General features: G+C 38.1%; 1 protein-coding gene across 1 annotated transcript in view; it reads left to right on the top strand.

Annotated features, from left to right (window-relative positions):
* Nucleotides 1-7,171, top strand: part of Fam199x (family with sequence similarity 199, X-linked) — a 35,699-nt gene extending 28,528 nt beyond the window's left edge. The window contains exon 6 of the mRNA NM_001271176.2: nt 216-7,171. Coding sequence (NP_001258105.1) covers nt 216-386 — 171 coding nt within the window. The 3' untranslated portion in view covers nt 387-7,171. The remainder of the gene's footprint in view (nt 1-215) is intronic.
* The last annotated feature ends 7,514 nt before the right edge of the window (nt 7,172-14,685 follow it).

Here is a 14,685-nt window from a genome sequence, read left to right on the forward strand (position 1 = left end):
GCTAGCCCAATCAATTATCAGCCTTTTCTAGTTAAAAGGATCACTAGTGAAATGCCACAAAAATAGAATCTTAACTAAGCCAACAGTGTACGAATCACTCTGTAGAGAAATTTGAACAACTTAAAATTTCGAAAGCAGAGAATTAGATTCACTAACCGTGGGCTGCATGCAGCAATGTCTAAACTGTACTGACCTTCTGTTGCTCTCTTTAACAGAAGCGATCCAAGCAGCGAAAGCTACAGCAGAAGGCCTTCCGTAAGAGGCAGCTGAAGGAGCAGAGGCAGGCGCGGAAGGAGAGGCTCAGTGGGCTCTTCCTAAATGAAGAGGTGCTGTCCTTGAAAGTGACTGAGGAAGACCATGAAGCGGATGTTGATGTGTTGATGTAATAGGGTGAATTGGTCAGCGTTTTTTCGAAGCATTTTTCTCTCTTCATTAGTTTACATACATCTTGACCAAAATTTTGGTTAGGGTTGTGCTGATGTACCATTAATAATTTAGGCCAGTGGTTCTCAGAAAGTAGCCCCAGCACCCGCAGCTTTCAGCATCACCTGAAAAGACCTTAGAATTGTGTTTGGGCTCCATTCCAGACCCACAGGCAGTGTGGATGTGGAGCAGCACTGTGTTCTACCCAATGGCAGACTATTCTCATGCACATTCTCATTTAAAGACCACTGGTAAATGTCTTAACTACTTTAACTTTATGGCGATTAAGTAGGCTTTTCAAAGACTACTACTGCATTTCCAGTTTGGGAAATTTCAAAGTACTGATGAGAAGTAGTTTATTTTGTCAGTATATATGTAGGGTCCGTAATTCAGTTCCCTTCTTCAGAAGATTTTTTTTTTGGTTTACTTTTTCAAAAGGGCCATAGTATAATTCTTAGTTCCTAGGGGCAAATCCTTTTTGAGGTGGGGGTGCACATAAGGTATGCATTGCTGTTTACAATAGTGCCTTCATTAGGTTTAGTTCTGTTTTCATTCATTATTAGTGCAAAGGGATAAAAAAGGGCCCTAGTCTTTTCCAATTAGATGTGGGTTTTTTCTTCTTGTGTGCTTTATGTCAAGAGAGAATCATTTCCGCAAGTCATAACTACTGAGAAAATAATGCTATAGTAGTGAAATTTTAGACTTAACTCTGTGTTGATGAAGTTTCAAGTGGAGACTCCAGTTAGGCAAGGATACCAATCAAGTTTTCCCATTGTATCCTTACATTTTAGCCTGCCGCATAATCTCCAAACTAGAACATTTATCTCTTTCTCTCTATCAAAATATTTGTGTAGTACACCTCTAATTTTACATGTTTGATATGTGGTGAGGTTGGTGTTTCAAATTAGCTGACAGACCACTTGGAGTTCAACAAACTTTAGAGACTGCTATGGGTATACAAAGCAGTCTGCTGTAGAAAACACCTTTGCTGGTGCCTAGTAGGACTCTTTAGTCTAAATGTGAAATCATGGAGTTTCCTTAGACATTTTTTTTTCAAAGAATTCATTATCATGAACTTAGAAGTCGCCTGATTCCTTTTCTTCTATGTGTCTTTGAGCATTGACATGGACTAGAGAAGATACAAACTGAGACTACTGACAATCAACCAATTTTATAACTTTCATGATTTTCAGTTGTATTACTGCATTTAGAAAGCAAACTGTGGGTTTCAACATTATTTAACTTTAGTTCTTCAAAAAGATTAACAACATAAATTCTTAATTTTTAGTTGCTATAAAGGCCTAAATTTTACTGAATTAAAGGTAGAGATTTAATCCTGGTATGTTGGTACACACCTTTAATCCTAGCATTCAGGAGGCTGAGGTGAGGATTGTAAGTTCAAAGCCAGCCTGGGCTACATAGTGCTACTACTAAACTTTTGTACATATTTAAAATATTTAAATTTTTATTTTGTTCCTTTGAAGGCTAAAGAATTGAAACTGAGGGTGAAAATTAGTACTTTACAGCATTGCTGAGGCCTGTGATCTAGCTGTAACTTTTGAATCCCTACTAAGATCAGAATTTAAAATGCTACAAAGATAAAGCATGACTATGTGTGCTTTCAGTTAAAGTAGTATTTTTGACTTTCCTCCTACATCCTTTTGGTATTCCACCCTAGTTTAGAGGACCAAGGAGCTCTAGATCCTAGAATACTTAATAAAGAATGTACCCAGTTTTCCCTCCTAAGTACAGAAATAGAAAAAGAAGAGAAGCAAATATATTTAAACTCACTGCCTTCACTTCGTTGTAGCAAAATCCCGCAGAGGAAATAATCCGAGTGTTTTTCCTATTCTCTGAGGAAGGTGAGCCACATTGAGATACAGGGCAACATTTATCTATCACCCACTTGCAAACTATTTATTTGTTGATGCTCACTAAAAAAAATAAAATAAAATCCCCAAACCAGTTCAGGATATAATTTAAGACCAATGTCTCTATTCTCCCCCCCCCCAAAAAAAAATCATGTAGTCTTCTTAACTTAGATTTAACTTAAGTCACTATTGAGTAAGTTTACCAAAGTGCCATGGGCAGATTTTTAATGTCTATAAAGGTTTGAGTATTTATAGAAGTATGTCATAAAATTTTCTGTAAGTCCAGATTCACTCTATATGTTAGGACTGGAATGTAAAGTGTCGATTTGGTGGAGAATACTGCTTTCATTTAAGAGAAAAACCGTGGAACTCCTAGAGTTGTTTATGATCTAAGAGAGAGAGAGGTTAAAATCTTTCTCCTTCCTTCCAAAACAAACTATCGCAAAAGGGCAAAAGTCTCTTCGTGTCTTTGTTATCTGTGCTCTGTTATCTGTTAGGATGTTTCATGTAGATAATTCAGAGAATTGTTGAAATAGGTAGTAATTTATTAAATCTGGTATCTCCCAAGGCATATTTAAAAACAACTTCAAGTCAGCATCTTTTGTTTTTCCTTTTCAGTGGAAAAACCTATTTAATCAGTTATAATTAAAAGGAAAGTCAGGGAAACTCAAATCAAAAGTGTTGAGTTTATCCTCCTCCAGTCACAAGAGCTATCATCAAGAAAACCCAAAGCAAATTCTGGTGAGAAGAGAAGATGGGAAGGAATGTGTATATACTGCTAGTGGCAGTATAAACTGGCTGTACCAGTCAGAATCAGTATGGGTGTCCTCTTGTTAAAAAGAAAATCAGGAGTGGAGTTATCTTACGATGGAGCTGTACTATCCTTTGGTCTATGCTGACAGTAAACAGTCTCAGTATATGACAGAGGTTTGGGTGTGAGCTTCCATGTCTAATTCAGTCCTGCTCCCAATAGCCAATAAATGGATATCCATCAGCAAATAGATAAAGAAAATGTAACATAGATTCATAGTCAGCCATAATGAAGACTGGAATTATGTCACTTGCAAGAAAAAAGCTAGAACTAGACAGAGATCATGTTAAGCAAAGCAAACCAGATTCAGAAACACAAACATTATATTGTTTGTTACAAGTGGAATCTAGATTTGATAAAATGCAACACATGAAAGTAGAAGGGGACACTGTTGGGGAAGAGGAAAGGCTCTGGCGAAAAGGAGAACAAAAATGGCGGGTGTATATGATTGAAGTACATTCTAAATATGTATGGATAAATGAATGAATGGAAGACCAGAGTTTGTTCCAGTGTTGGTTATCTTCTGTCCAGAACTGACAGTGGAGTGAATAAGTCTCCTCTTTATAGCTGTATCCAGAGACTTTTTATTAGATCTTGTACAAGTATGTCAGTCCTTACTACAGCTTTTAAAAGTGTGAACAATGAATTGAGCAAAATGGCATGTATTTTTATACAGTTTTACAAATGATTAAAGGAAGGTGTTGTTTTAGAATATAGTAAGTTAAGTCGTAAAGGGCTAGTTCATTCTATCTTACTGAGAACTTAAAGTCCAATGACACTTTGTCTTCATTCTTTGGTAGATAGTGACAGTTTAGTTGACTTTCTCTGTTGTGTGGGTAAATTAGACATTTCTGAATTAAGTCCTGGAAACTGATTTATAAAATAATGACCTATAGTGTGAGTAGATGTCTCATTTTTTCTAGCTTTTAGAAAGTGGCACATTCCCTGAAAAAGGAAAAATTATATGAAATTATTGTATAAAGGTATCCAGATTCTGATGAGCTTTAAATATTGTAAAATTTATTATATATCTTCATATTTAAGCCAAAAATGTTACAACATAAACTCTATAGCAGTCCTTTTGTTTTGGGTTCTCTTAGCAGACTTTTTGTTCATGGCTTCTCTGTAGCCTCATGTGCCTTAAAGGTGGTGGACTTTGTCATTTGCATCTATATCAGGCTTCCTCAAAATCAGATAATCAGAATGCTATAATTTGGTTCATATAATGCTCATGGTGTTTGGATATTAGTAAAATGTATCAATCAGTAGAATAGAGTATAAAATAAACACCTTCATATCTTGGACTCATTTGCTTAAAACTAGTTTTGAGCCACCAGATTAATGAAGGGCCTTGCATTTGCATAAAATTTTGCTTAATATATTTTTTGCCACTGAAACAAGGTCTCCCTATACAGTCCAGACTCGCCTTGAACTTGTTTTGTTGCCCAGGCTGGTCTGGAACTTATGATCCTTTCTCTTAGCTTCCCTGGTGTTTGGGACCCAGATGTGCCTGGGAAATGTATCTTTTTAAACCAGGTGAGTTTTATCAGGGAAGAAAAATTTTAGGATTTGTACAAAAAACACTTGAAGAGCCAAGATTATATAGAAAGGTGTTTCTTCTGTTAACTTTAAGGATTCTTTGGATTCATTTGTGTAATCATTGAGGTGCCCTATTCTCTTTGCTTTGAACAAATTACCTCTTAGCACTGTCTTCAAGAATTCTTTGTGGGAATTGATGTAGGGTAAAGTTAGTTTGGGTTGCTGATAGTATAGTTCATTTGTGTTCCCTAGTAGTGTTGATGTAGAAAGCACTGACATTCGACATATTTAAATCAGAGATAAATTCCATCTTGAAAGAGACTCTTAGGAAATAAATAATTGAGAAAAAATCTAATATGATAGCTTTGCAGTAGACTTAAGGTTGGTAAAATGAGATGAATTTTATCTCAGATTTGAACATTATTTTTTTTTTTTTTTTGGAGCTGGGGACCGAACCTAGGGCCTTGCGCTTGCTAGGCAAACGCCCTACCACTGAGCTAAATCCCCAACCCCTTGAACATTATTAAGTAGGAAACCTTTGAGGCATTTTGAGCTAGGCATTTCTGTCAGCATATAATTTGGAACATAGTTCTTGAAATATTTGAATTTGGTCTATGTCCTTTATGAGACTTAGAAGGAGCTCTGGCAATTCCTGTAACTGGCTGTAGGACTAAGGAGCTTCATGGCAAGCTCAAGATCCAAGCTGGTGCTCTACAATTCAATTTCCATTCCTTAAATACTAAAATTTGTTTGTGGCTCACTGCCCGAATATTTTTGGAATTGAGGTCATTGATGTTTGGCCCTAAACCAGACAATGGCAATTTGCATTTTAACTTGACATTCATGCCAAACTCAGAAAAACCAGTGTGATCTTTTCTGATGTCAAAATGTAGTAAGTTGTCTTTATTGTCGGGTTTCTTCTACCACACCTTTGTGGTGAATGGAACTTGTACAAATCTGTGTTCTTTTTTTTGTGGTGGTGGATAGGATGGAAAGGGAAGAATTGCTTAATTAATGAATATTTGTTTTGACTCTGTCAAGGTAAATGTGGAATTACCATGTACAGAAGGCAGGTACATAACACACTTAAGATTGCTGATGTTTTTTTCTTAAATCGAAGCTGATCTCTTATGTTTACAATGAGATTTCAAGGCTTTTGGAAAATGGGGCTGATAGTGTCTCCTCCTGTAGTGGGTGAATTTGATTTCCTGTTTAGATTAAAAAAAACCCATAAATCTTTGTGTCGGCAATTTAATAATAGGACTGTTACCAAAAGAAGTTAATAATAAACACAAATACACATAAATCACCTCATAGATGGTTAAGAGTTGCAAATTGTGGGACTTCCCATTGCCCTTCTTTTCAAAAAGTAGTTCTGTAGAATAATATAACCAAAGCAAGTAGGAAGTTGACTGGTTTGGTATGTACCAGTAGTCTTAGATACTGAAAAGTATCAGATTGTCAACAAGGACTTTTTTCCTATATTCCTGCAAAATGTATTCTATATTAATGCACTTTTGTATATAGGACAGTCTTCTGTACATTCTGTACTTACTACAGTGTATATAAAACCTGGCTTTTTTTTTCCTTGAAGCTGTGTGAGGGGGGATAACAATAGGACACAATTGGTATCTCTTTTGAGTTCCTTTTGCACATGAAAATATTTTAGCAGGTTATCTCAATGAGTCTGTGTGGTTATAACTAAAGCTGGGGATGTAATGGAGCTGTTTTTTGACCTAGTGTCAGAATTAAGAGTCATTTTAGTTATTAAGAATTTTGGTACTCATACTATCCTAAGTATATCTCTTTTTAAAAACCCCACTGCTGCTTATAACTTTAGACTCTGAACCAGCTCCTTTCAAAGTTCCATCCCAGAACCTTTACCACTAACAGAGAATTGCCATTTTCATTGGTTCACAGTTTGACTAGACTCTATAGACATGTTTTGTGAGGGTCTCAGTTTCCCAAAAGTCATGAACAAAACTTTTTTCTGAATAGATCAGATTTTAGAGAGATTATCATTCACACAGTAAGTGAAAATTAGGTCAAATTTTTGTTGACAAAAATGATCTATTTTCCTTGAAAGATTCTGCTGTGGAATCTTTTAAAGTTAAGTTTCCAAAAAAAGAAATGTCTATGATAGTTGTATGTATAGATTCAGGTGCCATTCTGGGTTTTGTGTGTGTGGAGAGTTGTTGTTTTGGTTTTTGTTTTGTTTTGTTTTGTTTTTTGATTTATGGTTTTGGGGTTTTTGGATCAACAATGTTATTTCTTGCCACTAGAGGGAAATCTATGATTCTTTTCTTTTTTGGAAAAAAAAATCTTAGCTTTTTTTTGTTGTTGTTTTGTTTTGTTTTTTGTTTCATGGATTGGCAAGACTTATTTTTAAAATGTTTTGTGTGAGTAAATATGTTCATTTATTAGTCAGAGGTAGATTAATTAAGCTTGTTTAATAAAGAAAGCAGTCTTATCCTTGCTGTCTGTAACCTTTCATTTTTAATAAATGTGAGTTAGATACTAAGTAAAACATGCATGTGTATGTCTCCTTTTTTAAGGTACTATATTGCTGTATCGTCTTTATGGTAGGCACCAGACATATGTGACTGTGTAAATGAATTGAAAAATATTTCAAGAGCCCAATAGCCACATGTGGCTTTACGCTACTTTTTGTTTTGGAAAGCACAGTATCTAAAAACTTCCACAATGCTGGGCATAGCGGTTCCTTTAATCCCAGTCCTTGGGTGGCAGAGGCCTCTCAGAATTCGAGGGCAGCTAGAGCTATAAAATCAATTCTGGTTGTTTTCCTCAGTACTTTGTTAAATGTCCTCTAGAACTAGAATCCCCAGTCAGGAGGAAGGTAATACTAGTTCACAATAACTCCAAGTACATCTTTGCTGTTCAGTGTGTCTGTGGACCCCATGGATTTTTTCTCCATGGGCTGGAGAGATGACTCAGTCGATAAGGTGCTTGGCATGAAAGCAGATCTCCTAAGCCCATTGAAAGCCACACAGGCCAGATGAGCGGAGCAGCTCCCAATCATCCTAGCACTTGAGAAGCAGAGAAGGGATGCTTGAAGCAAGTTGGTTAGCTAGACTACCTGGAACCAGTGAGTTCCTAAGACACCCTGCCTCAGTAAGTGAGAGGAGAGCAATCAAGGAAGATACCTGATGGAAATTGAGGTGTTCACGCAAGCATTCCCAAGCATGCTCATCCCCTCTATACATGTGTACACATGCATGCATGCATATCTCTCTCTCTCTCTCTCTCTCTCTCTCACTCACACACACACACACACACACACACACACACACACACACACACACAATTTCCTTATCAAAATTACCCCAAATGCTGAAGATTTGATTATGAAGAATTTCATTAAGATTAAGTAGGAACGTAAAAGAAACTGGAGAATTTGACCTTTTTCTCCTTTGCATATTATTACCACTTAAGTGATAGAACTTAAAAGTTTGCAGAGGATTTGTAGATTGTCCACTGTGGTGGTTTGCAAACTTAAGTATTGCATGATAATTCCAGAAGGCTTATTACAGCAATAATGGTAGGCCAGCCTTGGAGGTGCCAGCAGGTTTAGAACTGAGCTTGAGGGTTTTTTTTCTTTTTTGTTTTTTCTTTCTGTTAGTAAATGTTATTCTTTTACATGTTAATACATATACACTCAGCATTTTTGGTCTCACGTTCTCCCATTTTTCCTCTGGGCCTTACCAGCACCCCTCTATAAATCTCTTCTCCCTGTTTGTTTTGTTCTGTTGTGTCATATGGAAAATCTAATCAGGACAGTCTGTGTATTCCTGAGTTTGGAACCAACCATCAGAACCTGGTAGACTCAGGAGTGGGTGTGCAATCTGAGACCATGATCCCCTCCTACCAGAATCTGTTGTTTAGCCCTAGGGGTCCTTAGCCCACTGTTATGAGGGCCCACTTTTGTGGACCCTGCACCGGATGTACATCTGCTTTGTGGTTCCCACTTAGAGAATGCTAGTTTGCAACCCTTTCCCCCTATCCTCCTGCTCTTAGATTCTTTCTTCCTCCCTTTTCACAATGTTCCGTGAGCAAGAGGCATAAATGTTTTGTCCAAGTCTGAGCCCTTAACAGTCCTTTTTCCTCAGTATTTTGATCAGCCAGGAGTCTTTCTTTGCCTTTTATTCAGAGTGTAGCCTTTCCCCTGGATAGAGACAGGTATTTGGGGGAGGGGTTCGCACTATGTCAGTTCATCTAAAGAGCCACCTTTGTTTTTTCCCCTCCCCTGCCCCCAGGTCAAAAGTTCCTGCTTGGTGCTGGTGCTATTTAGTCAAGTGAACAGCTCTAGTTGACAGGGCAATCCCTTTTCTCCCTCCTTCCATTGTGAGGATGAAAGAATTTACAATTAAACCGAAAGTGACCTGCTACAAGCCATTCAGTGACACAGGCAACCAATTCAAAATCCAAAAGTTTAAGTAGCTTTTTATACCCTCAACCCTAAATTTTTCTTATAAATTAGCTTTCTTTGGAGTACTTGCCCCCTCACAGCTTATTCTCAGGCTCTTTGACATATTTGAGGGGTTTTTGGGAGGCAAGGGGGTCCATTTTTGTCTGCCTAGATGGAGTTGAAATTGTTGGCGTTGAAGACGTAGCACAGTAAGGTGCTTGACAACTATGGAGTTCTGAGTTCAAGCCTCTCAAATCACATCTTAAAAATCCAGCTTAACTGCATTGAACTCTCATCCCAGAACTGTGAGAGAAAGACAGTCTGTGGACCAGACAGCCTAACTGAATCGATGACTTCTGCATTCAGCGAGCAGAAGACATTCATCATCAACTTTTGGCCTCTTCACCCATATGTAAACATGCATACCCATACCCGTATGTAGATACCTCCACACTAAGATATGCACACACACAGACATACGGACTAGCAAAATCAGAATCACTTTAGACCTTGTGAGAGGCTCAAATTCTCGGGCACTGTCCCAAACCTACTGAGTAATAAATTCCGGGAGTGAGGTTCAGCAAGCTGTTCTTTTTAAATCTAGTCTTGGGGATCAAACTCTAATGATATATGTTAGCTGCACTGGTAGAACACCAACCTAGCATGCATAAGACATAATAAGCCTTCTAAATTATTCTGATGCATATTCAAATTTGAGAACCAGTGGAATAGTGCTTCCCTCTTGCCCATGTACTCAGAATTATTTTTTTAAATTTAATTTCATTATTTTTACTTATTCACTTTACATCCTGCTTACTGCCTCCTTCCTGGTCACCCCATCCCACAATCCTCCCCACTTCTCTTCTGAGTAGGTGGGGTGCCCTAGGTACCTCCCTGACCCTAGCACTTCAAGTCTCTGTAAGGCTAGACACTTCCTCTCTCATTGAGGCCAGACAGCACAGCCCAACTAGAACAGATGGGCAGCAGCTTTTGGGATGGCTCCTGGTCTGAATTCAGAATTATTTAGTGGTCTTTTAGAAAATACAGGTTCCTGCCCTCTTGTGTGTGTGTTTGTGTGTGTGTGTGTGTGTGTGTGTGTGTGTGTGTGTGTGTGTGTGTGGAGTGGAGTGGAGTGTCTGCATGTGTGTTCATATGTGTGAGTCAGTGAGGTGCATGTGCTAATACATATACATGTGGAGACCAGAAGATGATCCTAGGTTCTCCTCTGTCCACCTTGTTTTTGTTTATTTATTTTGAGGCAGTATCTCAAATTCCAGGAGATCTGCCTGTCTCCACCTTGTCTTATTTTTAGATGCAGGGCCTCTCACTGAACCTGGAGTTCCATTTTATAGCTAGACCAACTGGCCAGAAAGTTCCAGGAATCTGCCTGTTAATGCCCTCCCCAGTCACAGGATTATATGCATATGCCAACACACCCAACTTTTATGTGGGCACTGGGGACCTAAACTCAGGCCTTAATGCTCACTTAGTAAACACTTTACTGAATGAACCATCCCCTGGGCCCCTGGTTCCTTTAAGATTGGGTTTTGATTCTGTACTATGTCATTTACTTTGCTATCCAAGCCTTTCCGGCTTTGGACACCATATTTTCTTTTGTTTTATTTTTATTTGAGAAAGGTTCTCAAGTAGCCTCTGTTGCCCTTGAACTCCTGCCCCTACCTCCTGAATGCGGCAGAGTAAACTCAGAGCTTCCTGAATGCTAAGTAAGTGCTCTACCAACTGAGTTATGTCCCCAAACTTAATTGAAACTTACAGATAAAATCGTACATATTTATAGAGTACCTTGTTTTGGTTTGATACCTGTATACATTATTAAATGTTTAAATTGTGGTTAATATATATGAATCAAACATTTTATAGTGAATACAGAGACCTTTTTTTCTACCTTTTTGAAATATACAATATATTATCTGTAGTCATCCTACTGAGAAAATAGCATACCAGAATCTATTCCTATCTAACTTAATTCTTTAATCAAATCTTTGGCATGCTGTGCCTCCAACTTTCTCTCACTTCTAGTAACAATCATTCTATTAAACAGAAGCCTTGTGATACCTGTCTTTCTGTGCCTGATCTATTTCCCTTGGCACTGTGTTCTCTGTATTTGATACTGCAAATGACAGGACTTCATTCTTTTATGGCCATATAGCGTCTCATCATGTGTGTGCACTACATTTTCTTTATTCATTCACTGATAGACACAGGTTATTTTTATTTCTGGAGCCCTTTAAACAGTGCTATAAGTGCAGACAGGGGAGAACTTCCCTGTTCAGAGCTTCAGGTGATTGTCATGCAGAAAAGGCTAATCCCATAATTAAAATAAGTGCGCTTTGGAGCCCTCTTTGTTCCATCCTTTCTGGTTCAACGTTCACTGAAGCTGTTTGCTCTTTGTAAAACGCCAGTGCTGATTCAGTGAGTCTGTGGAAGGAACCACACCACTCTTAAACAAATCCGCAGGTGGTCTGAATGCTACTGATCCACTGAGCCAGGAGCAGGTGACTGATGACAAGAGGCAGAGCAAAGTCCAGAAGACACAGGAGGTTAGTAGGTCCATCATCTTCCTGTCTCCACTGTTTCCCTAGTTTAGCTCCTGTGCATTTCTTTACTCCACGTTCAACCCAACACATCCACTGTGCATCCTATGCAGCTTCTAGTGTTTTCCAGAGGACTAGGACAATTAATGACTTTCTATACTCTTCTTCCCTGGGATGTTTGTTGAACCTGGTGACTACTTTATAATCACACACACACACACACACACACACACACACACACACACACACACACACCTAAATTTGGAAGGGAAATTGGTACAAGTCACATTCGGTCTTGAGTTCCTGGCCAGTCTGGGCTACAGAACCCTTCACAAACGAAACTGTAAAAGTCATCACTTTTTGGATGTGACTCTGTGATTAGATTGTGAGAGGAAAGCCATGACTGTTGTATTCCTTATTCTGGTACTGTTGGCACTTTGACCTTTCCTCTCTGTTGCTCATTGATAAAGCAGTCTCCTATGCTGGGTGATACTCTGGGGAGAAGGTCACATGGGCGGAGGGCTGAAGGAGGCATGTGGGAACATTTTGTGGAGAACAGAGCCATGGCAGCAATCAGCTGAGTTAGCTTTGAAGTGGATACTTGCTACAGATGAGGGCAACCTTGTGAGAAGATCTGAGACACGGTACCCATTTCAGCAGCTCATCTGACTCGGAGAAACCACACTATAATGAAATATGGGAGTTGTCCTGAACTTGTTACTCGGCAGTAGGTAACTAAAATACATCATGTATGGAATAGAAATGAAACAACTCTCTTGTCAGATTTTTCTCATTCTCCAAAGGCAAACACAGAAGTTGCTTCCTTATTTGTTTATTGGGCAATACTTGTGGAATGTCCATGAAATGCCTTGCATCGTGTTTAGCTTCAGCAGATGAGTGGGAAACAAAACCACAGTCTGGGTTTCAGAGTCTCCCAAAACAACCAAGACATACGTCATTAAATGGAAGACCTTTTTCCATGCTGTCATTTGGCCTGTTTGGTAGACTTCATTGCATTCCGGTTATACCGCATGTGCAGGTACTTCTGAGGTTCTGGTCTAGTTTATTTTAAGGTAACCCTAATCATCTTAGGATGTATTTCTTCTAGATACTTCTAAAATGTCCACTTTACATTTATTTACCTTACATGCCATTCTGTCTTACAGGTTTCCTTTCCTGTCTTCCCCACTACTCCTCATTTTCTTTTTTATATACACATGGTGTGCAGAGCAATAGTGATTTGATATTAATTAAGCTTTGATATTAATTAATCTGAATGTTGTCACTATTTTCCCTTGTTTTGGGGAAACATTTCCGTTTTGTTTTTCAAATACAAGTTAGTATTAGATGACATATTTTCTTAATTTTTTGTTTTTGTTTATTAAAGATTTGTTTATTTATTTTATGTAATGAGTACACTGTACCTGTCTTCAGACACACCAGAATATGGCATCAAATCACATTGTAGATGATTGTGAGCTGCTAGGACCTGTGGAAGAGAAGTCAGTGCTCTTAACCTCAGAGCCATATCTCCAGCCTGGGGAAATATTTAATGCCATAAACACATTTATGTTTTATATCTCTGTTCATTTCCAAAGTATTTGGATTTTAATAATGATACCTAATAAATTTGTAAGTCCTAATAATCACAAGATAAAGCAATAATTATTGATATTCTATACTAATTTTCTTAGTAGAACATTATTCAAAATTTATGCAAAGTATTCTATTATTTTAGGCTTGTAAAACGTTATAAAATGTACCAAATAAAAGAAAGGCATCATAAATGCAAGAACAAACTTATAGCTTATGAATTAATTTAGAGCTGTATATGTACCTGGCAAGGGAAAAATGGTCTTTTTGTGAGTCTTAGTATTAATTTTAGATTAGTCTTCTCAGTGACTCATCTTGGTCAGGTATGCCAAGCAGTATTAATTTATTTAATGTGTAGCAATGACTATAAGAACACCTAAAGGAGACAGGCCTTAGGTATTTCTTCCCCTACTGGAAATACAGTCACTTAAAAAGCTAGGAAATTTATGATTGCTTATAAGTATGATAATACTTATAAGAAAAAGATGTAGCGACATAGTCAAACTGATTTCCTTCACTTCTTAAATGTTTTTAGGTAAAAATTCAAATTAATCATATATCTTTCCTTTGTTAACACATATGTCCCTTAATATTTAGTATTATCCTCTGTGTGTGGCCAGTCAGAGATCTACAACTTGCAATCCTTTTGCTGTTAGCTTCCTGAGTGACTGGTGTTACCAGCCTGTGCCACCAGGCCCAGCTTATCTCAGTTTTAAATTTTCTACTTATTCTAGTTGTGTGTGTGTGTGTGTGTGTGTGTGTGTTTGTGTGTGTGTATGTGTGTGTGTGTTTGTGTGTGTGTGTGTGTGGTGTAATTCTTTTTCTTCTCTTTCTGTTGCTGTTTCAATACAGCATCTTGTGTTATCCAGGCTTGCCTCAAACTCCCTATGCAGACGAGGATAGGTTGATCTTCTTATCTCTACTTCCTGAGTATTGATATTCTAGATATGTCTTAACATATCTTAATTTGTGTTTGAGGATGTCATACATGCATATGTCATGCTTTGATAAATCCATTGCTCTATTCCCTTTCCTCTAATTCTTCCCATTCATTCACCCCACACACACATACTTTCCCCTTCAATTTCATGAGTTCTTTTTACAGAACCCATAGAAAAGAAAATCACCCTTAAATTTTTGTTTCAACTTCTCCTGAAAATAAAAACAACAAATTAGAAAAAAGTAAAATCGTATAGAATTCACCTAATGTCACCTAGCTGTGTGCGCATGGGTATAGGAACATCTTCTGGAGCCTGGGCGGCCTCTCAGGATCCTCATCCCTAAAAGAAACAAAAAAACAAACAGAACCGACTCTCCCTCTCCCAGAAGAGATCGTCAGATCCACTGGAGCTGGAGGTACAGGCACTTTAGAACTGGTATAGTTAGGGGCTGGGGATTTAGCTCAGTGGTAGAGCGCTTACCTAGGAAGCGCAAGGCCCTGGGTTCGGTCCCCAGCTCCGAAAAAAA

Source organism: Rattus norvegicus, chromosome X, assembly GCF_021556685.1.
Source record: "Rattus norvegicus strain SHRSP/BbbUtx chromosome X, alternate assembly SHRSP_T2T, whole genome shotgun sequence".
Lineage (NCBI taxonomy): Eukaryota > Metazoa > Chordata > Mammalia > Rodentia > Muridae > Rattus > Rattus norvegicus.